A 27,841-nucleotide genomic window follows, 5' to 3' on the forward strand; every position below is an offset into this window, starting at 1 on the left:
ATAGGCAGAGACACCTTCCACTAGACCAGGTTGCTCCAAGACCCATCAAACCTGGCCTTGAACACTTCCAGGCATGGGGCAGCCACAGCTCCTGTAGGGAACCTGTGCCACTGTTTCACAGGGAAGAATTTCTTCCTAATATTCCATCTAACCTTGCCCTTCTGTCAGGGCAAAGCCATTTCCCCCTTCTCCTGTCCCTACATGCCTTTGTCTAAAGTCCCTCTCCAGCTCTTTTGGAGCCCCTTTATGCACTGGCAGGGGCTCTAAGGTCTCCCTGGAGCCTGCTCTTTTCCAGGCTGAACACCCCCACCTTTATCAGTCTGTCTGCAGAGAGAGGGGCTCCAGCCCTCAGAGCCTCTTTGTGGCCTCCTCTGGACTTGCCAGGTCTATGTCTTTCTGGGGACTTAAAGGCAGCAGTGCAGGTGAGGCCTCATGAGCAATGGGGCCAGATCACTTCCCTTGAGCTGCTGCCCACACTGTGGGATCAGCCCAGGATGTGTTTGGCCTTCTGCACACTACTGTATGAGACACCCTGGGCTAGTACCTTGGGTACAAGCTGAGATCAGACAAAAATTCCCCTTTCATAGACTGGTGTTAGATAGCAAAAGAACAATGTTCAGTGTCAATCTCATGTTAGACTTTAATTAATAGTACTTCCAGCACAGCCAAGAATTGGGTACAGCTGGTCCAACCTTGCAGTATGGAAAATCACAGGATATTCATTAGTATATCCCTTTTTACAGGAATGGAGCCTTGTTTAAAATAACTCTCTCCCCTGCTCTGTGTTAGGGGGATTTACAGTCTGCAGCTATGCTTTGATCTAAAACTCGATAATCTAAAACCTTGCTTGGAAAAAGCTCTGCAAGAACTGACCTCCTCCAGTTCATGGAATCCTCAAAGGTGGATTCCAGTGATTTGCCACAAGTAGTTATAAGTGGCTTAGGCAGAGCTTTTCTTGCTACGCATTTCCAGAGAAGTCACTGGAAATAACTTCTGTCATTACCTTAATGTCAGCTAGCAGAAAACAGAGATACAAATCAATCCTACTAGGGGTGAGGAAAAGGGGAACCAAGCAACACACCGGGTTTATCTTCCTGAGCAGGAGACTTTCAAATTCCATTGGCCAAGCCTGAAAAGGGCAAAGAGTAAGTTTGGCTTTCACCTTGGAGAACAGCACTGTCAGGCTGTGAAAGTCAGCCAGCACTGATAGATCACTTCCATGGCTCACAGGCCAGCTTCAGCCCAAAGACAACAGGTTAAACCCTCCCTTGTTACTAGAAGAGCCCACATGAACTTTTCAGCACTGTGAGCTATTTCTGGAGCACCTTGCACCTCCACTAGTAGAATCCTGGGGGCTCTGACAAGAATAATCACAGAGCGGTTTGAGTTGGAAATGACCTTAAAGCTCATCTCATTCCAACTCCCCTGCCATGCGGCAGGGAGACCTTCCATTAAACCAGGCTGCTGGTCTGGAACACTTCTGGGGATGAGGCAGCAAGAGCTTCTTTGGGCAGCTTATGACAGGCCTCCCCACCTTCACAAGGAAGAATTTCTTTCCAATATCCAATCTAAATCTTTCCTCTATTAGGTTTATTGCCTATTTATAGAGGTTATTATTTGGCCCTTGTCCTATCACTAAACACTCTGTATAGAAAAGTCACTCTTTTTTATAAAACCCCATTTTAAGTACTGAAAGGGGCTGAAAGGATTTCTTCACCTGAAGACCGGGGATGCAATCCAGCATTTTCTGTTCTAGGGAGCAACAAAACCCAAAGTAATTTGCTGTAAGCAGCAATAGGACGTGAGATTTCTCTATTTGCTCAGTAAAGGAGGTCCACAGATGGAGGCTGCCTCAGCTCCTTGTACACTCCCAGGCAAAACCCCAATCTTAAACCACAAAGATTTGCTTAAATTATCCTGGCTGCCACATGCAGGGAGAATGCAGATGGTAGAACAGAATCATTAAGGTTGGAAAAGACTTCTAAGATTAAGTCCAGCCCTTAATCTAACTCTTCCAGGTCCACCACTACACAATTCCAGAGATGGTGATTTTGGTGTGAGTCTGCTTTTGGAGAGACAAACCATTTTTTTTTCCCCCACAGGAAAAAAGGCATAACTGCAATCACACAAACTACTGCTATAATACCAGCCACACCCCCTGCAACACTGAAGGGACCAAAGCAGCCCACTATTTTTGCCCAAGTTTATTTCTAGAAATTTGTACAAAAATTTATACTCTGTAATACAATAATCTATCAAATATGACAGATGAACATTTGTCTTTAGAGGCAAGATTCCAGGAATGTGAAGTACCATCCTCTTGCATGGAAGAAAGGCACATTTTAGAGCTCAAGATACACTCAACTGAATGGTTGAAAAGGCAGGTCAGACATGCAAGTAGTGCAATGTTTCAGGTTTATACATAAACTGTACTCTGAAGAAATCTCACTACAAGCAGTGTTAACATCCACATAAACATTTTATAAATACTTTTAAGAGTAGCTCACTTTAGACCCTATGTGTGCAAAGGCTACTCCTTTACATTCACTGGATGGAGTAATTAGAAGCCGTCTTTGGCCAGAAGTTACTTCTAGACTTCCCCAAATACTTCTGGGATCCAAAGCGCTTGCATCAACAGTCCCACTGCATTTTCCCTCTGTGGGCTACCCTAAAGGTCTGCAGCACCAGGGCTACCCAAATGCACCATCCCACTGCTCCTAGAGCTTATCCTTGGAGCTGTGTGGCTATGAAGAAGTCTCATATTTCCAGCTACAAGCCTCTGCACATGGGACATACCTGCTTCTAAACTGACATTTCAAATATACTGGTGAAATTACAACCACAAAATCATCCACTACACTATGGATCAAGGTTCACCTGACTCTTCCCACTTGGTTTCCTGCATCATCTGTCATAGATGTCACACCAGGGGGTTGGCAGCCCAACTGTACTTTCAGAATGGGCTTCTCCTAAGCAGAAATACCCTTGTGCTACATAAGCTTGTGTCAACAGGGCTCTTGTGCAACATGCTTGTAAAACTGCCATGCTGCTCAAATCAACCTGCTGCTTTTTAGGTTGAAAACCAGATGGATCCTACTCTCCCAAAATAGCTTGTGCTAGTGGGTACAGTATCTGTAGGAATGTTTCTAATCCATTGCTGGTCATCCAACAGCATTATATAGCAGATTACAATGGCAGTCATTTACCCCATCCAAATCCTCACAATCCAACAATGAGGAGTTGTGCTTTTTTTGTATAAAAATATGTTTGTAATGGGATTTCTCTAAAGCAAAGCCTTTCTTTATTATTTTTAAAAGTGGTCTAGCAATACTTTAAACACTTGCTTTAAAGGAAACATACACCCACACACACTTTCAAGTACACAATGACAACGTGGACTCCTGGAAAAGATTTGTTGGTTCTGAAAGAAGGAGGTGCTGCTGAGCCAGTGCCTTCAGTTGACTTCCAAGACCTCAGTCTCTGGCAGGCCAAATTTGCTCTTGTATTTGTCAAAGAGTTTGATCAGGGAGTCCACATATATGCTATGGTAGAAGTCCACATCCTTCTGGGATGGATTATTGATTTTAGGGATGGTGATGGGCTCTCCAACTGATAAAAAAAGGGACAAATCCACATTAGATTAAATGCTTCCACAACCTGGATATTTGTCCTCTATGGACTCAGCTATCGTAGTTCAGCACATCCATTCTGGCACAGCACAGTTTGCCATTATAGCAGAGGTTTGCCTGATTCCTCCCAGTTTTTACAAGGCTCTGAAGCATAACTGTCCCACCACAAGGACCCACATAACATCTGCAGCAATACCAGATTTGCTTTAGCTACACAAATGCCTCTACTGTCCAAGGTGGCTGGGAAGTCCCCCTTCCCTTTACAGCAGAGTGATAAATCCCTCCTCAATTAACAGAAGCCAAGAGTCAGTTCTTATGTATTCCCCTATACACACCACAAAAGCAAAGCTGACCATTTTTCCCCTTCCCTCAAAGCCTCACTGCTTTGGGTTGGAAGACTCAAAGGCAAGTTTTAGAGTTGGCTTTAAGATTCAGCTGTCAGACAGCAACCCACTGGCCAGTTCCAGGAACACAGGGGGCCAGGTTGCTTCTGACTTTAGCTACCCAAGGCCAAAGAAAGTAGAGCTACAGCCTCTTCCCCTCAGAAAGAGCTCTCTTGCAAGACTGCCTAGAAGCAGAACACGATTGAAGGCTTGTAACCTCTGGAAACTCTTCTAGCTCATTCTCAGTTTTGCTGGAAGGTTTTATATAGAAGGGAAAGCCAAGACTCCAACTACAGCAGGTGTACAGCACAGACTCAAGTATTCTGCTACCTAGAGAGGCACACTACATGTTTATACCAAAACCTTACCAACAGTAGTGATGGGCTTGGAGTAAGGTAACAACCCCCAGGTGGTAGAGGAGAAGAGGCCACGGCCATGAAAGATGCATGGAGCAAAGCCAATGTGCTTCTGGAACTTCTTCTGAACCCATCTTCCCCAGGAACCCTCTTCAAAGATCACCTGCTTGTACACTTCATTCTCCCCAAAGGAGTAGACGGGAACCAAGTCCGCTCTAGAAAGACAGAAAGATGTCAGGACCCCACCCCCTGGACTGTCATATATGTGTTCATATGACCACAGTTGGAGAGCCCCACTGTTGGGGTTTTAGTTTTGTCCTAGTTTTTTTCTGTTAGAGGAATTTTCTCCCATATGCATGTTGCTAGGAGACAAATGACCATACTTAAGAAAGACAAAAGCACCCCGTTTTTGGGGGTGGGGTGGGCCTGGCTACTCTTTGTTTCACCTGGGCGTGTTGGGAGTTCGCTCTCAGCGTCTAGAGAGAGAAGCCGCGGAGGGAAGAGCTGCTGGTTCCCGTTTTTTTTCGGCGTCTTTCCTCTCTGCTGGAAACAACACCGGGATCCCAAGGCTGCTTTCCCTGCCCTGCTGGAGGCTGGGGCTGGGGCCGCCCTGCACCCTGCTGCTTCGAGCCTTCGCTACGCTGTAGCCGTGCTCACCCTGCCTGCCTGGAGCCCCCGGGGGGTTCCCCTTTTGGATACATCTCGTCTGCCACCCAGGATTTGTGTTTGTGCCTGCCGCTCCGGCCTTGCCATTTCCAGCCTGCTGTTCCGCGAGTCCAGATCGACTGCCCAGGGTTTGTGAAGCCTTTGTTCCACCCTTCCCCGGGATACCAGGCTGCCAGTGCCGCGTGATCCCCGAGCTCGCTCCGGAGCGCCCCCTGCAGCCGCGGGGGAACCATCGCACCTGCCCTGCTCACCGGGAGCCGCCAGCGATCCCTGCTGGCTGCGAGCAGAACTGCACCCGAGGGGGAGTAGCCTGACAGTCGAGAAGGCTGGGACTGGGTTTGTGTTTGCTGTTATTGTCATAGTTGTTGTTGTTTTGTTCGACTGGTTATATATCTATCTATCTATCTATAAATATATATATAGTAAAGAACTGTTATTCCTATTTCCCACATCTTTGCCTAAAGACCCTTGATTTCAAAATCATAATAACTCAGGGGGAAAGGGGTTATATCTGCCACTTCAAGGGGGGCTTCTGCCTTCCTTAGCAGACACCTGTCTTTCAAACCGAGACACCCACACTTGCTGCTGTGTGTTCTGCCAGGCTGCACAGCTGCTGATACATTGCCCAAAAGTTTTTTTGCAGCACAAGGTACTGACATAAGCCAGCCAGACTTGCCATGACATAATAGATATACTCTGAAGGCATACAAGAGAATTGTACTGACAACATGCCTGGGGAACACTATGCAGTCAGGTACTGGACATGCTTCCATATATACTCAACTCCTATTTTTGATGGACATCTCCTTTCAGACACATGGGGATCAGGGGGACTGCACAGGTCATCACCCCATGCAGGTTACTGACACCTGCCTCTCCTTGCCCTGGAAGCCTCCTGCTGTCCCAGGGATCCCCCTACCCCTGTACCTTGCTCAGGGGCAGAAGCTAAAGGACACTCATGCCTGGAACTCTGGGCAAACATCCACACAACACAGCAAAACTGCAGAAAGGAGAATCCCTCCAAGGTATCAGCTGCTTCAGGGAACAGAACCAACCACAGAATAGTTTGGACTGGAGGGGACCTTTAAATGCTATCTAATCCTATCCCCCTGCATTGAGCAGGGACATCTTCACCTAGCCCAAGTTGTTCACATAAAAGCACCTTCTGCATGGTAGCGGTACTGCTCCAGCATTGAGGTTGCCCCTTACCCATGCCGTAGAGCCAGTTTCACAAATCCTTTCCGGTTCTTCAGTGTCACAGAGTTCTTCCCTGGGGTGCAGTTCAGGGACTCTGCTGCCCCTCCAACCACGATGATGATGGCATTGCCATTGCCATTCTTCGACAAGATGTAGTCTATGCTATCACGGTTCACAGGACATATACCTGGATCAAGGAGACAGACACAAGGGTCATTTTACATGATTGGCTGGTGACTTCAGGATCTCCTCATACTTACAGCACAAAGTTTATGGCTCAACTGCAAGTTGAGATGTCAAACCTCCCTGTGGTCAGAGAGGGTAGTATTAGCAGGCAACCTGTTCCTTAACTAAACTAGCAGTTCATAGACCTGGCAGCACTAGACTTGGTCATAAACTCCACAAACATCAGCTCTCAAAAATTTCCCTTTATCAAAAGGCTTCAGCAAGGATTTTCTGTACCTAGTGATATCAAAGGCATTGGTGTTAGACATCCTCCCTCCATGTAAACTTTACAGTAGGATTTGGTTTACCTTTAGCGAGAAAGAAAGCAGTTATGCTATTTTGATGGATAAAAGTGTCTGATTTTGACCAATTCCTCAGCAAGATTAGGTACTAGAATAGATGCAGGAGCATACTTTAGTAATACAAAAGAATAAATGGATAAACCTTTAAGACAGATCTGAAATAACATGAACCTCTTGCAATCCTTTGCTGTCCTGGGAAGGAAAGGATGTATGGGACAGTGTGTTTACGTAAGTCCACACTCTGAGGAAAGTGTCTGGAAAGGTCCTTCCTGCTATACCGCACTGGAAAGAGCAGGACTTCCCTTCAGCTTTAGCAAGCAATCTCTGCCCTAAGGCATCAGTCTGCACTCCAGGGAAATGAAAACCCCAAGACAGCATCTTTAATTTCCTCTGTATTGCTCTAAAAATGTGAAGAAATTTGACTGTCTGCTCTTTAAACTCTTGCTTTTATCCTACAATTGGTGTCTAAGCTTGCTCCTGCCTCTCATTTTTGGCCAGAATAAGCAAAGTAAAAGTGAGATGCCAGCATTTACATCCCCATCACACAACACATCTGATCTGAGTACTTTAGATCATTGCCCTATTACACTATTTAATCTTAGAAGCTGATTTTGCACATCTCATGGCCATTTTTTTTTGCACATTACTTGAGCCAAGAACTAAATGATGAACAGGCCCCAGGGGCTTAGACAGGACAAGTCTGCTAGCCTTGATGTCTATCTGGGCACCAGGGTCATCACCTATCCCAGCTCCAGATATGAACAGAGCAGACCACACTTGGAACAGATCAAGTGTGACTCTTTTTCCTATGAAAGGCTCAGGTTATACTCACTGCTCCAACTTTCAACCTTCTCCCATTCTCCACACCAAGGCTCATGCTGGCTACACAGGCCTGGCAACAGATTTATGTTCAGCTCTTTCACATTTGTTAGAAGGAGGAGATTACTGCTGCTCAAAGCACCAAATCATTCCTTCAGAAAGTGCAATGAGACATGGAGACAAGTTGCAATAGATAAATTCTGCTCTTCAGCACATTCACACAGTATACAGGTTTTTCTGGTAATCTCCTCATGCGTTATATGATCCCTGCTATACCTTAACCTCTAATAGGCTGTAAAATTAAGAATTCTTACTACTTGTAAACCAACTGTGTGTATTGGTACAGTGTTAGGATTTGTTATAATTTCACATGAAGTGGTTCATCCACAGAGAAAAAGATTGAGGGAATTATCAGTACTTTCCAAGTGATGTTAAGGCCTTTTTATCAGCACCCTTAAGTTCTAGGATAGAAAAATGAAGACAAATTATGGCTTTCAGAAGGTTAACTTCATCACACCTGTAGTCTTGATTAGGTCCTAGGAACGGAGGAAGCACAACACTCAGGGATAGCCAAGCCAGCAATGACATTGCTTGTGTTTACTCCCACCTTCCTTCCAAAAAGGAGAAAGCAGCTCTGGCTGGCCATAAGATTTGCCTGCCAGTCATACTGAGCAGATTGAAGACAGTTTTTTTAAATATAGAAAGGCTGCATGGAAACTTAGGCAACAACTAAATTTGCAGATGTGACGGACTGGAAATCAGATCCCAACTTCCCATGTGCTGCTGTCCTGTGAATTCCCAAATTATGGACTTCACACAGCAACTAACATCAGTACAGGAAGATAAAAACCAACTTGAGATACTGCCCTTTCTAGATAGGGACAAACATGTTTTCTGCACCAGATCCAGTTAGTCTTTCTCTCCCTCACTTAGTTAAGACAGTAATCTCAGAAATAGTCAATTCTAACAAGTCAGAGTCAGGTACAGCTACTCCTATCATCTTCCCAGCCGTGGTACTTACTAAGATATCTGTTTTAAAGTCATTTATTGATGAATCAGTTACAGAAACAGCAAACAGGTTACTAGATTGTTCAATTCATGGTCTTTGTATTACTCCCTCATCTCTATCTAATTGACAGGCATCCTCACTCCAAAAAGGAAGCTCAGGCCGTGCAAGAACACTTTACTGATATTTTAAACTCTGCTTCCTCTGCCCAGTCATAACTTACAAGCCCCAAGCATTAAAATCCTGGACTCCATTAAAACAGACCTGTTAATGTAATTCAGCACACTTACATCACTGCATAATCCGTGTGATCCATCTATAGGAATACATTCAAGGAAGGGGCTCTCTGAACAGCTGGAACTATGCAATACCTCAGAATCTTTACCCTGGCAGGCACCCAGCAGTGCAGTTGGGTGGAGACAGAAGCCACCACCACCACAAAACACAGATGTGTGACAAGTCATGTGGTAGTGAGACCAGGAGCTGAGCTGGCCATGGTTACTCAGTATTTTCAGTCAGTGCAACTTCTTCCTGTACCTTGTAACAACAACTTGGACAACTTTGTTCCATGTCTCACCTTCTACAACTACAGATGTCAGATATCTTTACTATGCCTTTGGACAAGAGTATCCTAGAGTTAAGCATGAACGCAGAGGAGCAGCAGTCCCTGCAGCCCAAACTAGTCATATTCACAGAATCACAGAATGGTTTTGGTTGGAAGGGACCTTAAAGACCACCCTGTTCCAACCCTCTGCCATGGACAGGGACACCTTCCCCTAGACAGGATTTCTCACATGTATTCATAGCTTCCTCTTGACAACTACATGAAAGCAATGTTTGGGTGATACTACCAGCAGGAAGTGGCTACCTGAGCTTCCAACACAGCTTTTCACTTGAAAGAGGTGAAGACAGCTCAGAGCCAAGGGCATGAGCAGAAATAGAACAGTATGATTGTGCTTACCACCAGACATTAAGTAGTCCCTCAGTATGGGCATCCTGAAGTTCCCAGCCAGGGTAGCAAGGTACGGTCGGATCCCAGGGAATTTCTGGCTGACACCTGTGGCCTCTGTGCTGAAGTTGCAAAAGGCACCCAAGCCCATGATGCCATGTGGATGGTAGCCAAAAATGTAATTCCTGGTGGTCAGCAGATTGTGGGTTTTAACCAGCTAGGAAAGAAAAAAGAGCTCAATTGAAGATGGATATTTTCAAGTAAAAATGGGAGAAGCAAAACAAAGTCATATTCCCCACGTTTTGTCTCTCTTCCCACCAGGGAGAACAGCCTAAGAGCTCATGTATGGGTGCTTCTGGATTTCAGAGGCTCTGGTAGGAACAGCCTCCCGAGCAGAGGGAGCAGGATAAACAGGCTGATCTCAGACACAAGAAGCCTGCCAGCCAAGCAGGAATAGGGCTTGGGTTGCTGCAGCCTGGGCCTTTTGCTTCTCTACTCCTTCCTAAGGAATTCTTACATACCTCTTGCCCAAACCAACCAAGTTCTTCAGTCCTATAGTCACAGCTATGCCTCCTTCCAGGCCCTGTCTCAGCACATTAGTGGCTCACATCCCAGTATGAGGGGGAAAGAACATAAACATCACTGTCTCATAGCAGAAGCAAGTTCACTAAATGCCTGGAAAAAAGAGCCAACCAGTTAATGTGCCTGTTGGCCACCTTACAAGTGGGAAAATGTGCAGAAGGGTGGTAACCACTGGAAACAATCCCTCCTTTTAAGAGGTTCTGCCCTGGCCTACATGGCAAAGGGTAAATGAGACACCTCAAGCCATCTCCGATTCCTGCAGGACATGCTCTAGGAGTTGTGATCATATTGTTTCCAGGCTGTGCAATATTCCTAACCATTTGCTCCTCTGTTTGCACAGCATGGAGACTCTCTACAATTGTCTTAGCTAGCATGGAACAACCCATTCCCTGGTACCAATACTGCCAGAGGGGGCTTTTTTGAAGCTTTAGGTAGCAGCAGCATCCCATGTGTCAGAGCATCTTCCCCAGGCAGTACACATGCAGTCTGAGGGAGCACACAGCACAAAACACAGCAGGGCTGCTGCATCATCCTACAAAAATAGAGATCAAATTTCTTTTTTTTTCCTGTATGTTAGAATACTTTGTGTTGGAAGGGACCTTAAGGATCATCCAGTTCCAAACCTCTGCCATGAGTAGAGACACCTTCCTCTAGATCAGGTTGCTCCAAGCCCTGTCCAACCTGGCCTTGAACACTTCCAGGGATGAGGCAGCCACAGCTTCTGTGGGTAACCTGTGCCAGGGCCTCACTACCCTAAGAGTCAATCTCTTCCTAATATTTGATCTAAAAATCTCCTCTTTTCAGGCTGCAACAGTGCCACTTTTTGCCAACAGCAAGACCCCAGCAGCTCTCAGACCTACAAGTTGAAGCTTTGGCACCCCATCTCTCAAACTGCATATGCAAAGGCCACTCTGCATCAGTTCCCATAGGGGAAAAAAAAAATGCCCCAGATTTCCAAGATGTCACACTAGCATTACGCACCCCACTGCCTTGGACAAGAAGTGTTTTGGCACTACACAAGTCCATTCTGTTGGATCATGCTACAGGGAGCTGAAGTACCATTGCAACACACAAAAGCAGCATGCCAAGAAACTTGATTCCCTCCTCCTTGTTCTCAGCCTTGCCCCTAGATGAAGCTACAGCTCCTGTGCTATTTAAAACAGCAGCTGCGATACAGGCACGATGCAGCAGCAGGTTCAGCACAATTTCCTCTGGCTTTGAGGTCATGTAGAGCTCCAGGAAGAGGGCACAGCGGCTTGTGGTTGCAACAGCTCTGCAGAGCCTCACTGCCTATATCACGCCAAGTCATCCTTTAATCCCTTTTCCCTTCTTTCCCAATTAGCAGATGGCTATGCTTTCATTTCCCAGCGTAGAAGGGCTGCCCCCTTGACCAGTTACAACACACAGGGATCACAGACTACAGACTAAACACTGCTGTCCAGGAAAAAAAGTAGCGATATGGTAAGCAACCGCTCCATCTATAAGCTCTTCCTCAGTTGTAGAGAGACTTCTACAACAGGCTGCAAAGGGCAGCGGTGGACTCCCCATCCCTGGAGGGAGTTAAAAGCTGTGTGGATGTGGCACCTGGATTAGTGGTGAGATTGGCACTTCTGGCAGAATGGTTGGAGTTGATGATCCTAGGACTTTTCCAACCTAAACAATATTCTGAGTTTATGACTCCAGGCCTGGTAGATACAGACACATGTTGCTTGGCTGGACAAGTAGCAGACACTCCTCCTTAAAGCTCCTGTCAGAGCAAGGTGGTGATTTCCAAGCCTCTTATCTCTCCTGCACCAAGCACAGCTCCTTTATAAGACAGCTGAAACAGGGTTTGTCCTTGTCATTCTGGAGCACGAGACATCTGCATGTTGATCTTGGCAGAGCCACACATACAGAAGAATTCTCCTGCTCCAGCCCCTACACCACATGCAAGGACACCCAGATCCCAGTGGAGCCCATTGCTTGGATACCTCATAGGAGCCCCAGCCAAGCTGCAGTCTTATTGCTGTGGTTGTTTTCCAAGAGCTCCTGTTATGGAGCCATAGGGTTGGCAATACCCATGACAATCGATCACCCACACCACTGCAGGAGGTGGGCAAGGGGTATGCAGGATCCAACTCACCAACAGCAAGGGAGAAGGGCTAAGATTTAGCCTGGGATTCATACATATATGCTTTTCCCCTGTTTGTCCCATGCAGGCTGCCACTGCCCTCTACACCTGTCCCACAACACAGGGGCTCACAGAAGGTAAACATGGAGGGTGCAGATGAGGGTCAGTCTCTTCTGCCAGGTAAGAAGTGACAAGACAAGAGGACACAGCCTCAAGTAGCACCAAGGGAGGTTTAGATTAGGTATTAGGGAAAAATTTCCCAAAAGGCACTGGAATAGTTGGACTCAGTCTTCAAGGTCTTTTCCAACCTTAGTGATTCTATGTGTTCTTCCACTCAAGTCAAGCCAGGGAACCTAAGACTAACAGACATCAGACAGGGCTAGGCACTTCTTTTCAAGTAGAGGTCTTGAATCTGCTAATGCACACTCAGCCTCAAGAGGGTCTGACCTGCCAACACCTTCATCTCTCCCTAAATTTAATCTAGAAGCAGGAATTTTTGAAGTACTGTAAATCACTTATTTTTAGACTCCAGCAAGAGTGAAGACAGTGAAGTGCACAAGATGGGGCTTTGGAACTACAGTGCATTTAAAGGTCCCTTCCAACCCAAACCATTCTATAATTCCATGCCTGAAGCTCTCTTCAGGAGGCTGATCCCTCACTGCTGGTTCTTTGAATGTCTCCCCTTGAGAAGCAAACTGTGTTACCAGGTTGCCCCAAGGAATTCCTGTAGTTGTCACTGAACACTATTGCAACTCTGTTCTGAAACTCCAGCAGTTTTTTCCTTTTGCCTTCAAGGTCTTCTCCAATCCCACACAGCTCTTTGGAGCCTCAGTGCTCCCATGATAAGGCAGAGACAGCACATCCTTGCTGCATCGCAGCTGGACAATCAGTACTGGGAGTGAAGCTGAACCTTCACCCTATTGCACTAACACCTGTTCCCAGTTGCTGTTAAGAGACCAAACCTGTTTCTCTGGGAGCAAAGTTCATCCACCTGTCTAATAATAACAGATTTCTTTGCACAGACCTAAGCCAGCCTATAGAAGCAGTAAGCCAGTGCAATAGTGTAAAGAAAACAAGTGTTAATATTTGAGTGCCAGATACAGCTAAAGAACCATATTGTCAATTTTATTTGTAGGAACAGTGGCACATTCAGTAGAGGAGAAAGGGGACTGCAGAACTACTGCTGCTCAGCACCAGGAGCCAAAGAGCAGGACAAAAATCAGTTGTTTGGATGGGAGCTGAGCAGCACTGACTATGGAAGCATGCAGAGAGCAGAAAACTAGAGCTCATCCTGCAGGATCCAAGCAGCAGCTCTCATGAGCACGTAAGCTTGCAAAACAACCCAAAAACCGCAATTAGCTGCATCACACCCAGCAACACTATGGAAGAAATCATCTTACCTTCCCAGCAGTGCAAGCCAGGACCTGAAGACCCCCCACGAGGCTCCCAGTATTATATACATCACAAATTCACAGAATGATTTGGGTTGGAAGGGACATTAAAGCTCAACTTGTTCTAACCCCCTGTCATGGGCTGGAATGCCTTCCACTACACTAGGTTAGGACACAGCAATCAAACCCCTCTATTTCCATTCTGTAACTCACATACAACAATTAAGGAGGAGCTTTTCCAGGAAGCTAGCCAAGACACAGAATACAAGAAAAATTGAAAAAAAAAAGAAAAAGAAAAAGACACTTTTAGCAGCAATTCCTGCTCTGGCCAGATGCCCACTCTCCCACTGCAGTCAGTGGGTCTCCCTCCACACACCTGAAGTGCTCACAGCCTGACAAAGGTGAGGCAAAGGTCTGCAGCCCTGGATACCTGGAGCCCTATTGCACATGGAGATGCTCACATGCTCAGGTAACAGCTTCTTTACCTAAATAAAACCTTTAAATCATGGCACTCCCAGCATGACATTCTCAGATCAGCCATATGTGCTCAGGAGGCTGCTGAGATCTGTCTGCTCCAGTCCAGCACCATGCATACACCTGCAAGGGCTTGGGCTTCACCTGTCGCTTCAGGTCCAGGACTCAGCTCACTGGAATGTTCCTCAGCTGCTTCATGCACTGCTTAGCTTAAAGCACTATTTACGAGGCCAGCCATTAACCAGCAAATTTAAGCTTCTAGTGCCCTAAAATAGCTTATTACTGTTAGAGCAGCTGCATGAAGCCCCAGAGAATGTGGCCAACCACTGCTCATGCTGAATAACTGAGCCAGATTCAGGCTGCTTTCCAAATCCTCCTGGTATTAACAAAACATGACCACCTATCTGCAGGTATGGGTACAATAGTTCTGGTGTTTCAGGCTGGGAGGCACTGCTGACTCCAGTGAGACCAGCCTAATCAGCACAAACATCAAAACAGAGCTTGAGTCTCATGCAGCTACTCTAATACAGCAAGCCAAAGACAAAGACATTCTTCCCTGTCACAGGTTGCCAAAAGAAGCTGTAGCTGCCCTATCCCTGGAAGTGCTCTAGGCCAGGTTGGACAGGGCTTGAAATAACCTGGTCTAATGGAAGGTGTCCCTGACCATGGCAGAGGGGTGGAATGAAATGAGCTTTAAGGTCCCTTCCAACTGTACTGTGATTCTATGAATTAAATCTGAGCTGATAGCCCAACACATGTGGTACCTGTGCAGGTATGGATGCAGCTACCACAGCTCTATGTGCAGACTTTGCAGGAGCCAAGTTCAGCATTACAAATGCCACCAGTGAGACTGCAACTGGTGTGATCCATCCCTGCAGTGCTCAGTGGACACATGGCAGAGGACGAGGCACATGCAGCAGAGGACTGCCCTGACAAACCATGAGCCAGGGACACAAACCAAACCCTGCTGAGCCATTACACAGATCAGGATCCAGTAAAAGGGATTTTTGCAGAGAGAACATTTAAACAAGTGATCCTCTGTAGACCCATCTCCCTCTTGACCAAGAACAGGTAACTAGTTTAACCCAGGAGTTCCCATGCTCTTAGCAAACTCAAGCCCAAGACATTCTGGTTCTTGGTACCATTCCTAATACCCAGAGATATTATCCATTGTTCATGCTGTAAGATCAGTCCCATAACTGCAGAAAACCACCTCTAGCACCTCTCTGCCCTAAGATCCCTATAGCAGCTTTTACCAACCCTGCAGCCAGCTGGCTGTTCCCCCAAAACACATGCAGGAGTCATCTCCCAGCTGTCAGCCCTCATGTTCTGCCCTTTGCATGTGAACTACCAGTGGGCTCCATAAACCTTGCACAACTCCTCCTCCTTAGTAGCAAAGGTGAAACCCATAAGGGGTTCTCATAAATGGGCCATGTGAACTAGCAAGTATTTACCTAAAAACTGCTGCAAAGTTTAGTTTATCTACCCCATCTCATCTCTAAACCTACTTAAACAAGCCAGCTGTTTGACACTTTTAATATCCACAGTGGATCTGACCTGCAGGGCTTCTGCAGAGCATGTTTCCATGAAGACAGTAAGTGTGCCATTAAAGGAATGATGAAACAGCAGAACCAGCACTACAGGTGACACTTTGGAATCAAGTCACCAGGATAACAGAGCCCATTTCAGCAATATCGAAGGCAGCAACGTTTAGTGCAGCACTGAGGACTTGGTACTAAAACACAACACATCTGACACCCATCTTCAACAGCAGAACCTGCTCAGTTCTCTGTCAGCCATGAGACCTAGGCTGACTTCCAGCCTGTACAGGCATAGTGAATTTTTCCATGTACACTTAGGCTTGCCAAGAATTACCTGTTAACAACAGCAAGTTTCATGGTGGACTTGGCAGTGCTGGGTTAATGGTCAGACTTGCTCTTAAAGGTCTTTTCCAACCTAAATGGTTCTATGTTTCTAAGAGTACAACAAAAGGCTTGTTCACCAGCAGCACATTCAGGCACCCTGAGAGTTCAAGTGACTTTGCAAAGGAAGAATGCAGTCTAAGCCGCTTTGGCATCCTGCTGGAATTGGATTCCCTGTTCCTTTCTGAGGCTGGACTATCTTTGGGATAGGTAGCTCAAAAGCCGTATCAAAGTCCCTCCCTCATACTCAAGCTGAATAAAACTTGCCAACAACCTTACATAATAGTCCTTTCAGCTGTGTGCCCTTCCAAAGAGGATCGAGTTTCCTCCTCGCCAGATTTGACCCCTGCTCCCTTCCAAGTCATCCAGCTAATTCTGCAGTCCCAGAGCAGCCTGGCAGCCCTGTCCTCTTTCTGCAACATGTCTGAACCAGCAGGAAAAATACAAGTATGTGGTGAGCAAGTTACAAGCTAGAGAATTGAAGCTATTTCCACTGCTGGAAAACCCCCTTCTCTGAAGCAAACAGACTTGAGAACAAATTTCACTGCTCCCTGAGAAGTGCTAAGACTTTTGGTGCACAGGGGTCCCAGATACGCTGGCCCAATACATCCCAGAGCAGAAGTGTTACTGGAGAACTGGGCTAGATTTTATGATTTATGAGAGGGGAACAGTGTTAGGGTCAGGCATTACACAGGACTCTGCTGCTGCACAGAAGAGAATCACAGAGTGATTTGCATTGGAAGGAACTTTAAAGATCATCCAATTCCCTCCCACGCACAGAGACACTTTCCACTAAACCAGGCTGCTCCACGCCCCATCCAGCCTGGCTTTGAACACTTTGAGGGATGAGGCAGCCACCACTTGTCGGGACAACCTGTGCCAGTGTCTCCAGAAGCTGGAGAGATGAACAAGGATTGCAGATTGCCTCCAGAAATCTGATAAGACCACTAGAAACAGAAGCTTCTGGCAATCACTTTGCCACCACTGGTGATACATTTCAGACTTTCTAACCACAGCTGCCACAAGCAGCAATGGTATGGCAATGGTAACTGAGCCATGTCCTGCTTATGGTTCAGCGTCACAGATAGACTAGTGCCAGTACAACAAGGCACTGAAGCAGTTAAATCCCGGGGTATACACTTAAACTTTTACTTACTCTTATTGGAAAATAATCCCTGAAGTACCTCCATATAGCCCAGTTTCTCACCCACTGGGATCTTCTTCCCCCTGTTGAGAAAAATGAATCATGTTTTTAAAGCTCTTTCCACATGGTTGTCCATCAAAAAGCCTAGAGGACTTCAGCATTTGCTGTCTCACTAGAGAAATCAACACTTTCATTCCTCCAAGTGGGACACCTGCATCATTCACTGGAATCAGTGCACGCTCTGAATATAAGGTACTTCAAGGAAATTAAGGCCTGACTACAAATTCACAGTAGACAACTCTACCATTCAAACTATAAACATTCAGATTCAACCTTTGGGAAAGGCCAAAATCCTGGATGATTTCAGTCATCTTGAGGCCATGGAGAACTGTGCTAATCTGGCTATAAAAGCAGTTGCCAAAGCTTGTCACCACTGCTGGTTCCCATTGCTGGCTTCTACAGGGTTGTTTTTTTTTTTCTGAAATAAAGTCTTCTGCTTAAGTTGCAGCAACACTGACTCCATAGAGGAGCTACATCTTAATCTGAACCTTGCAAGAGCTGGAGAGGACAGCAAGGTCTTGAATCTTTAGATCTTTCTGAACTACAGAAAGAACCTGTGCCTTACGCTAGTAAAAGCCGGCAATGGCAAGATATTAGTGAATGTTAATTTTGTATTGCCCTCAGCATCAATAAAACCTGCAGTACCAAGGGCTGACATTTAAATGCTTCACTGAATAATGCTTTTGGTCAGTGATTCAGCCAAGTCCCACTAAGAAGAGAAGTCATCCATTTTAAGGAAGTGCTTCTTTGTCCAAATATGGAGACAGGGACACTTTAACAGCAATGATCTGTTCTGTAATATTTACCTTTTTTTGGTGTATTCCAGTCAAATACGAGCCAGGCTAAATATAGAGCAGCAATCGCCCAGCAATCTGTGCACAGTATGTACATGAGGATTAAAGTGCAAGCAATACCTGGAGAGGTGCAAGAAAGAAGAAAACAAGGTTGCATCAGGTTTTGGTCACCATTTACACCCCTTGCCTTTTGAATCTATGTCAAAGCCTGATGTCATTAATCCTCAATCAAATTGGATTTGTCTAAAAACCCCTTATGTAGGGCTGAGGCAGCTTCCTCTAGAGCTCTGGAAAACCTCAACCTCCCCTTAATGGTGCCTCTAGGCATCTCTCATATCTCCAAGTAGGGCAGCTGCTTCACCAGACTTGATGAACACCAAGATGTCTTTGTGGCTCACATCAAGGGTTTTTTCCCCACAGTTACATACATCTTCCACAGGTTACACCAGTTCTACATCAGCCATCCATCCCAGCAGGGTGCCAAGGATCCCACCTACAAGTGACATTGCCATTTTAGCACAAACTGAATTGGGAAGGTACAGTGAGACAGATGCTGAGTGCAGTTATTCTCCAGTTTAATTATTAACAATCCAGTGGAGCAGAGCAGCCCAAGGTTTCACATAATCCAAGTACCCAGGGAGAAACAGGCTTTACTCTTTTACTGGTCTAACACAACCACTTCTTGCCCATCTCTGGTACCTCCTGGAAGGAGACCAAGCCAAGAGGAAGGCATTCCTGTCACAATCACATCAGTTACCAGCTACTTCTAAGAAATCTCTGTGGATATTCCCATGAATGATCCAGGTAAGACATTTCCAATTGTTTCAGCCTCATTTGCACGGTAGACAGACATGAGCTAAACATCAGTCAGTCTTCCCATAGCTCTTAGGAGTTTCTAGAGCCAGGAAAATTCATTTATTGTTGAAAATATCAATGTAACTTTTATAATAACCACGCACCCCAGGAACTACCCTGCTGCAGTACACATCCAGTAATTAATGCTTATGTAAAAGTTAACATTTTTGCATTAAAATTTTTCCAGAATTACAGCCAAACCCCTTTGCTTTAGGCCAAAAGCTGTTACCCATTATAAGGAAAGTGAGAACCCATTGCAGCACAGAGATGATTTGGAGTTGTTTCTCTACTTTGGATTTCAATAGCCAGAACAAATCCTGCAGAGCAGAAAGAATGTTCGATCCTGTGCCTAAGGAAAGAAAAAAAAAATACAGTTACATTTGCATACTGAGCAAAGGTAACAATACTTTTCCTTTCAAATAGAATCATAAAAGGAAGGATCATCAAGTTCAACTTTTTTTTATAAGATTTTTTAGATAAATGTGCAGCTCGCTTTTAGAGAAAGGCTTGCTAAAAACTAATATTTTTCATCGAGTTTGAGCATCCTGGAAGAGGAAGGATTGCCATCTGCAAACATCCAGCTTTTTTCAGAATACTGAAAGGGATTAATGGGTAACCACCAGTTCCCACCTGAGCAAGCCTCTGTTCACTTGACCATAAAAATGCAGAGGATGTTAACACATGTTCCCAACACATACCCTCACCTCAAACTGCCAGTTCCTCGAAGTGGTGTTTGGTAAGAGGGAACCCCATGACCTCACAATAAGATAAAGATCAGCTGCCTCAAACCACACACAAGCAGACACCAGGCTGTGGTCTGAGCTGTTCTCATCCATCCTTCACAAGGCCTGTTGCACAGCTCCCAGTGCTGTTCAAGGTAAGCTCTGTGCTCCAGCCTTACTCAGCACAGCCCAAGGGCTGGTTGAGCAACACCTCAGTATACAGCCCTGAGGATCCACAGTTCTATGAGTAAGGAAAACTATCAGCAATCCTAAAGCAGTAAATAAGAAGGAAGGAGCTGAAAGCCACTCTTGAAGAAGCTTAAGATATTCAAGTGGGGAGAAAACCAAAAGTGGGTAAAACACTGAAGTAAAAGACTTGCTTTCTATATGAGAAACCACTCACTGCAGCTCTTGACAATATATTCAACAGCCTCCAGAAAGAAGCACTTGCAAGTGGGTCTTCCTTCACTTTTCTTCATTACTTTATTTACAAGCACCGTAATAACTGGCCAAAATACAAAGCAAATATATTTACATATTTCCTTTTGTGTTTAAGGATCAGCCTTTTATTAGAAGGACTATGAAAGAAGCTATTACATTGAAGAGGTTTGGTCCTTGCTGATGAGATATGACCCTGCTAGTGGTAATACCATAGCAAGTGTTCACACTCAGTCAAATGAAAGTGATTGAAAATAGCTTCTCTAGGTATAAGCAGGCACTAGGATTTTTGGTAGCTTCTACAAAGACACTCTCACTGACACATCCTTTAAATATGTAAAGGATCTGTTTCATAGGAATGAGGGTCAGTTTAGATTAGATAAGAAAGAAGTTTTTTACTATGAGGGTGGTGAAACACAGATGCCTCATCCCTGGCAGCATTCGGGGGGAGCCACACCAAAGGCTGCAGTCTAAATCTAGAGCCAGACCACCTAGTTCAGACCCTTGGTTCTGCTTAGTCCATCTTACATGGACAATCCCAGCAGTGGGTTGGGCATTAATTACTCTAAGCAGACCAAGTTTTAGGCTGGGATAGATCGTACCACTACAACTGCCAGTAAACTGAAACCTACAGCACTCATCTAGCTTGAAGTAGGAGCTAGAGGCAGTACTTTACAAGATAATATACTGCAGTATTAAGAATGAATCCAGCAAGTAGTTCTCCTGTTTCTGCGGTGAGACAGGAGAATATGTTGAGTTAAACTGTCACCATGCATTGATTCGCCACACTAGAGTATCTAAGCACTGAGATTCAGAAATCCCATGCTGTAAAATCTAGCAGTAAATCCCCAAATGGGGGGTGAGGGATAAACTCCACCCCATTTTTCTACAAAGCCAGTTGCCTGTTCAAGGGTAAAAGAAATCTTTGGGTTTGGAATGGTATGTACTCAAAGAGACATTTACAGCTCATCTCAATCCAATGTCCTGCCATGGGCAGGAGTATTTCCACTAGACCAGGTTGCTCAATTCTTGCCAAGGGGCCACAGCTCCAGGAACTTGCTGTCCCAAAAATCTTACAAAATTGCACATGGACAGACTTGATGTAGACTGGATTACCAGATACTAGTTTAAAGAAAGATTTTAGCAATAGTGGTGTCTCTGGCCTTATGCCTATGTCCTCAAAACAAGCCAGAAGTCTTGGAGATGATTTATGACTCACAATATGTTGGGGTTCCTCCCCCCTGGCATGGGGTGCAGGGGGAGGGGACCCTGGAGTAGAGGCATGGCCTACGGGGTTTCCCTACTCCCTGGTCAATCTTGTTCCCCATTGGTTGTTTTGTGTTCCCCTGCTTGTCTCGTGATTGCTCAGTTCTTCTGCAGTCCCCCAGCCATGCGGCTGGAGAATAAAACTCTGAAACATCTATCAAGAATCGGTCCCTATTTCTTTCCACGGGCCTTGCTGTCTATACATGTTGCAGAAATCCCTGCTGCAACAACAATAAAAGCCCAGTCCCATGTAATTTTTTTCTTCTAACACCTGCATTTACACTACCAAACCTCTTTGGCTTCATAAACCCAACACTCCAGCCTTGGATCAGCTAAATCCCTATCCTCTTCCCAAAGAGAACAACTGTTTATCCCTCCAGATGAGAATTTGTACTTCGGCATTTTCTAGATGTTTGAACAAATTGTAGGCATTGCCAGCCCTGTAAATAGACCAGTACTGGGTAGCACAAGTCAACCTGTCAACTTGTTTTTCGAACCACATGAAGCTCACAATTCAACTTCTGCAGACAGAGGAAAGGCAGTGGTTTGACAGACAGCTCTAAGCACTGCCTTTGGACAAGTGGTGTCCTGGGTCAGTTATTTGTTGAAAGCAAAGATATCCTTCAAAGAGAACAAGATTCTCCACACCAGAAAACTCAGTAGTTACCATGGGCTGAATATTAACATTTAATTCCCAGTTAAGAAATTAAAGACACCCCATAGCAAAGGAAAGGGCTGTGGGAATGGTCAGTCACCTGGCAAGTTCATCAGGTCTACCTTTGCACCAAACCTGCAGACTCCAGATGAACCCATTTCATCAACCAGGCATTTACAGATTTTAGTGCCAAGACAAACCTTTCCAGACAGTCCTGAGCTTGCTGTTCATCATGTCAGACCTGACACTGTGTATTCAACCTCCCATGAAAACCTAGCATCCTTTCACCTTCAGTGGCCAGGAAGCATTTTTGGAAAGACCCTCCATGCTCTGGAAAACCAGGCCAGTTACTAGTGACACAGCAGAAGAGCTTTGACAAGTCAACAGAAATGGGGGGAGGAAAAGGGGGGTTGGCACTCAGTCACAGAAGAATAACCCAACAGTGGCACTTGGGTTCAGTCCATTAGAGAAAATACTTCCTCTTAAGGACTCACCTGTGGACCCACACCAAGCACCCTTCACATACTAAAAACCCAAGGCATTTTCTCTAACTTTCAGGAAACAGATTATCCTAATAACCTAGTTTAAAAGGGTCCAGTAGACATAACTACAATTAACTCTGAGGCACAAGGATACAAAATGCTGGCGTAGGCAGTATCCACTTCTATCAGTCTTTTCCTAAGGAAATATTCTGGACCCTGAAGAAACCCAAAACCTCCATCTTCTACTGCTGAAGATAGTAGCTTGTCCTGTACTGGCCATGCAGCACAGTCCCTGGAGCATTTTCCAGGATACCTGTTCTAGAACTGGAAAGCCTGACTGGGGATCCTTAAGATCATTAAGATCCCTTCTAACCCAAGCCATTCCATGACTGTTGGGGTCAGCCTTGGCAAACCATGTCTACACAGGACATACTTTACCAAGAGGTTTCCTCATCTCAGATGAGATCCTAAGCACCCCAGATCACACTGCAGCCCACTCCCTGGAGAACTGATGGGATACTCCCTGCACTAAGCCATGCATGGCTCTCAAGGATGTTCCTTGTCATGAGGGACAGAGTAGCAACTTCTCCAGGAGACGTCCCTGCTGCTCAGAGATGGCAGCCATCTGCAGGCTTCCAAGGAAGCTCAGGGACATTAGCCAGCTATCCTGCAACTGGTGATGGGCTCACTACACTTTTATCATTTAATTCCATTAAATATCAAATGCAGGAGTTGCTACCAAGGAGATCCTGGAGTCAGCAAATAGTTTGACCAAGCATTTGACTCCTGCAATACAGACTCAGCATCTGATGCTCTTCCAGCACAGTTTATTTCAGATAAATTACACAAACAACATGTATACAGGCAGGGAAGCAGAATCAAAGATCCCAAGAGTGGAAGTAAACAGGACTTCACACCTGGGCACCAGAAAAACCCAACTGACAGGACTTAATGAAAAGTCAGCCAAAGAAATTACTGAGAGGAAGTACAAGTGTTACATATAGTTAAAAATACACTGAAACCTTGTTAAAGCCAAGCTTCATCTGCTACCTTTTCCAGACAATTAGCATGTTAATTCTCAGCCAAGAATTAAACTGCTTCACACGTCTTATTTAGAGGAAAACCATATTAGATCCATCAAAGCATAAGCTGCAAATGGACATTTTGAGCTACATATTTGGCAGAGGAGCTGAGATTGAAGGCATAACAAAGCTAGATAAGATAAACAGACCAATACTAGAATATTCAGCAGGACTCAGCCTCCCATGCAAGAGCAGGAGTCCACATAGCAGGCTGCTACACCTGTAAAAACCCTTCAGCAACACAAATTCTTCTGTGTTGTGGGTTTACTTGGGTGCCCCAAGCACAAACATATTCACTATAGAGTAAAAAAATTTGTTAAGAAACTAATGAGTAACCAGAGCAGAGTATAGTTATCCTGCCCTGTACACAGCTTTAGAACAGTTTGCTCCTGTCCCAAGAAGCTACTCAATAATCCCATATTATCTGCAGTACAGTGTGTCTACAACTGGAAGTCAACAACATTGTTAACAGGGACATGCAAATAAAAATTTATATCAGCTCCTTTAGAAAGGAGCTGGGATTCTCCAGACCCAATAAACAAATCTGTCATGACATTTCTCGTGTTAGTTCTGCATTTACTCACAGTACTAAACTCGGCCCTTAGTCTCCACACTCACAGCTGTATGTAGGTTAAAGTGATGTAACCTTAAGACCCAGCTGCCCCAGACCAGCCAACAAGCTTAGATTTAAGTTAGCAAGACTAAACAGGTCGGGATAAGAGAAAATGACCCATCATACTACAGCTTATCAGTGTGTCCAGAGCACATGGGAGCTCTGAAAGAGGGGTTTCATATGGGCAAGCCTAGACCTCCACCTCCCAAGCAACTTTGTCAAGAGAAAACACCTGATTGCAGCCAGCAGTGATCCTGTTCCCCCAAAACAGGAGCTCCCAGGCTGCCCACCTCAGAGCAGAACTGAGGCCTGGTAAACCTCACATGCAGTGTAAGGCTAACTCCAAGGTAAAGCTAAGCAAAATCATCTTCCTCATCCCAAACTTGACAGATGAGGCAACATTAGAAAAGCCACTTCAGCACAGGACAGCCTTTCAGTGTTCCAGCTATATTGGCATCTTTCCTCAGGAGAGAGGGATGACACAGACCTCCTTGCTGCTCTGCCAAACACAAAGAGGATACCTCCTAGGCATCCTATAGCCAAAGTGAGGCAGGTCAAGATCAGGAGACCACAACCTCTCCTACCTGACCAGGTGTCTCAGAGCATTATCCAACCCTAGGCATTGGTCCAAGACCTGTTCTGATTTTTGCAATATTGGGTTGATATCCAAGGACATTCTTCTGCATATATACAGGGATGGATATGGAGGCAGATGCCTGCACTCTTTTTTTTTTTACTTGTCTTTAAAATAGGATAAGACTTAATTCAGGCAAAATGCACAATCACCAGGATGAAACCAGATGCCAGGAAAGCAATAAGACTAAAGGACAGTATGAGCCATTCACATACTCACCCCAAAGTCAGCCCTTTGCACAAGCATGATACTTGGAAAAAAAAAATATTCAGGGAGGTAAGATAAAAAAAAGAAGTCTAGTGGGTTTGTTCTACACATCCTCTGTAGTGGGAGAAGCTGTCCAACATGATCAAGCAGTACATGAGGTCCCATGAATGAACCTCTCCACCACCTCTGCCAGTTTTGATCTGCAGGGTCCCACATCACTATCCCCAAAACCCAGCCCGAGTCAGAGCTCCTCTGAGAGGCACCTGGACTCGGCTTTGAAGCCAGTCCTGTGCTTTCCTACCCAGGCAGGCTACAGCACTGGCAAGGGGTTGGTGGATGTCGCAGTCACCAAGGCAACCTCCCCCATCTCCCCAGGCAGAAACACGCGAAGAATTAAGTTAAAAAGCACAAATATCACTGCAGGATCCCCATGAGGTGCCTCAGAGGAAAACTGACCTGAGGAGAGTTAAGACAGCTTTCCATTGCTAATCAGGATTATCCAGAGATGAGGCCAATCACTGTCCCTAAACCACACTCCGTTTTGAATTATGCATGTGTCCTAGATCTATCATTAACATGCCAGTGCCAGCAAGGTGATCGCTAAGGTCTCAGGTCAACCCTACATATTTTACAGGTTCCTGATTTATTTATTCTCTGCACTTAGGTTGCAGTTAACTCTCAATTGAACAGTTCAGATGCTGCTAATTCAAATGACCTCTCTCAACTGAAAACATAACTTGTCCTCTGTTAGTTGTGCAAGCAAGCAAAGTTATTTTAAGAAACAGAGCTGAATACAAGAAATACATGCAGGTCTTCTCCCCAGTCGGTTCACAACTGATCCTTCAGATCAACCTCTAAAATCCTTCTGGCTGAGATGAGCCTCAGCAGCTCTAGATACAGGACTGGGCAGGACAGTGCAAAAGCAAGACTTCAGGGGTTAATTCACGAGGTTCATGTCCTTTCAGCTCTGCTAACGATTGCTTAATCAATAAGCCATTTCACAGGTCTCTTCATCCCAGGAGGTATTACCAGTTTGCTTTTTGAGGGCAAAAAGCCTTCCACAACACAGAGCAATCATTCGAGGACCCTCCACAAATCACGGGGTAAATCGTTGTCCAAGTGCATTTTCACACAAAGCCCCCACTGTTTGGAAATCCTGACCTTTCTCTAGACAAGCATCCTTGCAGAAGGGATACAAAATTCGATCCAGCAAAACATTTAGACTTGCTGAATTTATTCCTGCAAGATCCTTTGAGATGCCTTTACAAGCAGGCAAGGTAGCCTGTGGTTTGTGATTTCCTATACTGTCTCTCCAAAGCCGTTAACCAACATGTTCCAGTATGCAGGGAAGTGTTCAGTGTCTGCAGCAGCTCTGCCCACAACGGGTGTCAGGCACTGACACCCATTCCACTTCTCTCAACAAGTCACTTGACCAGCACGAAGGGCTGTAAAAGCAAACTTGGAGGAACTGGCTACCACAAAGCTCCTGCTGAGCACTGAATCTTCAGCTCCTCATTAGAAGACAACAAAATTAGCAATATGTTGCCCTTTTTCTCCTCTCCCGTTGATGTAGGTGTGGGGAACACAGTATTATGGAACAGTTGGACTTGATAAAGAGGTCTTATTCCAAGCTAAATAATTCTATAAAAATAAGGCTGAGACTAAACTTTATCAGCCACGGAGTGGCGATAGAACTACTACACTTCTCTTCCTACCATCACAAAAAGGGGAAAAAAAGGACTCGCTTATACACAAGTGCCCCACGCCCACATTTTGCTAAGGTGCAAACTCACTTAGACCAACCAGAGCCGTTTCCAACGGCCCCAGGAGCGCAGCCCGAGCCTCCGAGCTCTCTAAAACACAAAAGCTGCACAGAGACTTGTAATCCTCAACCCAAGAAAAGCTGCAGCTGCCTCCACGCCATTGCACATCGCTCTTCCCCCTGCTTAATGCCCTAGAACAACATCCCTGCGGCCAAAAAAATGGGGAATATCATAAAGCTGAGTGTTTCAGTGCTGCTCCCACCCCAGCCCTTGAAACACCGCAATGCTCCTCCGCACCGCAGCATCCCCCTCCGGGCATCAGGGCTCATCTCCACTCCTTCCCACCGCCCCGCCGGTACCTCGGAGCACCCCGGAATAGGCAGCGATGATGGTCTTCATGGTGGAAGGCGTGGTCAGAACTCGGGTAGGGCCATGGGATGGAGAAAGGCACCCCAGCCCCCAGCCCCCAGCCCCGGTGCAGCCAGCGAGTAGAAGAGACACCCGCCGCGTATCCATATATAGCCCGGGAAGGAGGAGGAGAGGGAGGGGCGAGGAGGAGGAGAGGGAGGGGAGGGGCGGGGCGGGGCGAGCCCAGCCCAGCCCAGCCCAGCCCGGCCGGGCCCGGCCTGACTCGGCTCGACTCGACTCGACGCGACGCGACTCGACTCGAGTCGACTCGGCTCGACTGCCGGGTCTCTCAGCCGAGACGTGGGGGTGGGGGGACGCTGTTGGCCCAGGTGATGCAGCTTTCTGCATGGGATAGGTATTTGGGAGCTGGGAGACCAAGCAGGGGCTCGCCCCCTATACAGGCTGTTTCATTCTCTGTTTTATAGAATCACAGAACCGTTTGAATTGGAACAAACGTTGAGGCTCCTCCACTTCCAACAACCTGCCAAGGGCAGGAGCACCTTCCACTAGACCAGGTTTCTCTGAGCCGTATCCTACCTGCCCTTGAACACTTCCAGGGATGGGGCAGCCACTGCTGCTCGGGGCAACCTGTGCCAGGGCCTCACCACACTCACAGGGAAGAATTTCTTCAAAATATCTCATCTAACCCTGTCCTCTGGCTTCCCAGCCATTCCCTCTTGTCCTGTCCCTCCAGGCCCTTGTCCTAA

At 45.9% G+C, this 27,841-nt stretch overlaps 1 protein-coding gene across 2 annotated transcripts; it reads right to left on the reverse strand.

Annotated features, from left to right (window-relative positions):
- Nucleotides 1–2,189: 2,189 nt before the first annotated feature.
- Nucleotides 2,190–27,201, reverse strand: DGAT2 (diacylglycerol O-acyltransferase 2). Of its 2 annotated transcripts, XM_068998428.1 has the most exons (8): nt 27,086–27,201; nt 19,094–19,213; nt 18,022–18,129; nt 17,168–17,238; nt 9,545–9,749; nt 6,244–6,418; nt 4,381–4,583; nt 2,190–3,609 (listed from the first exon to the last, which is right to left on the reverse strand). In XM_068998428.1, the coding sequence occupies exons 1-8, from the start codon at nt 27,123–27,125 to the stop codon at nt 3,455–3,457; spliced, it is 1,077 nt and encodes a 358-aa protein (XP_068854529.1). In that variant the 5' UTR covers nt 27,126–27,201; the 3' UTR covers nt 2,190–3,454. The 2 variants fall into 2 exon arrangements, with proteins under 2 accessions (XP_068854529.1, XP_068854530.1); XM_068998429.1 differs by lacking the exons at nt 19,094–19,213; nt 27,086–27,201 and adding an exon at nt 18,438–19,011.
- Between the last annotated feature and the right edge of the window lie 640 nt (nt 27,202–27,841).

Source organism: Aphelocoma coerulescens, unplaced genomic scaffold (genome assembly GCF_041296385.1).
Source record: "Aphelocoma coerulescens isolate FSJ_1873_10779 unplaced genomic scaffold, UR_Acoe_1.0 HiC_scaffold_105, whole genome shotgun sequence".
Lineage (NCBI taxonomy): Eukaryota > Metazoa > Chordata > Aves > Passeriformes > Corvidae > Aphelocoma > Aphelocoma coerulescens.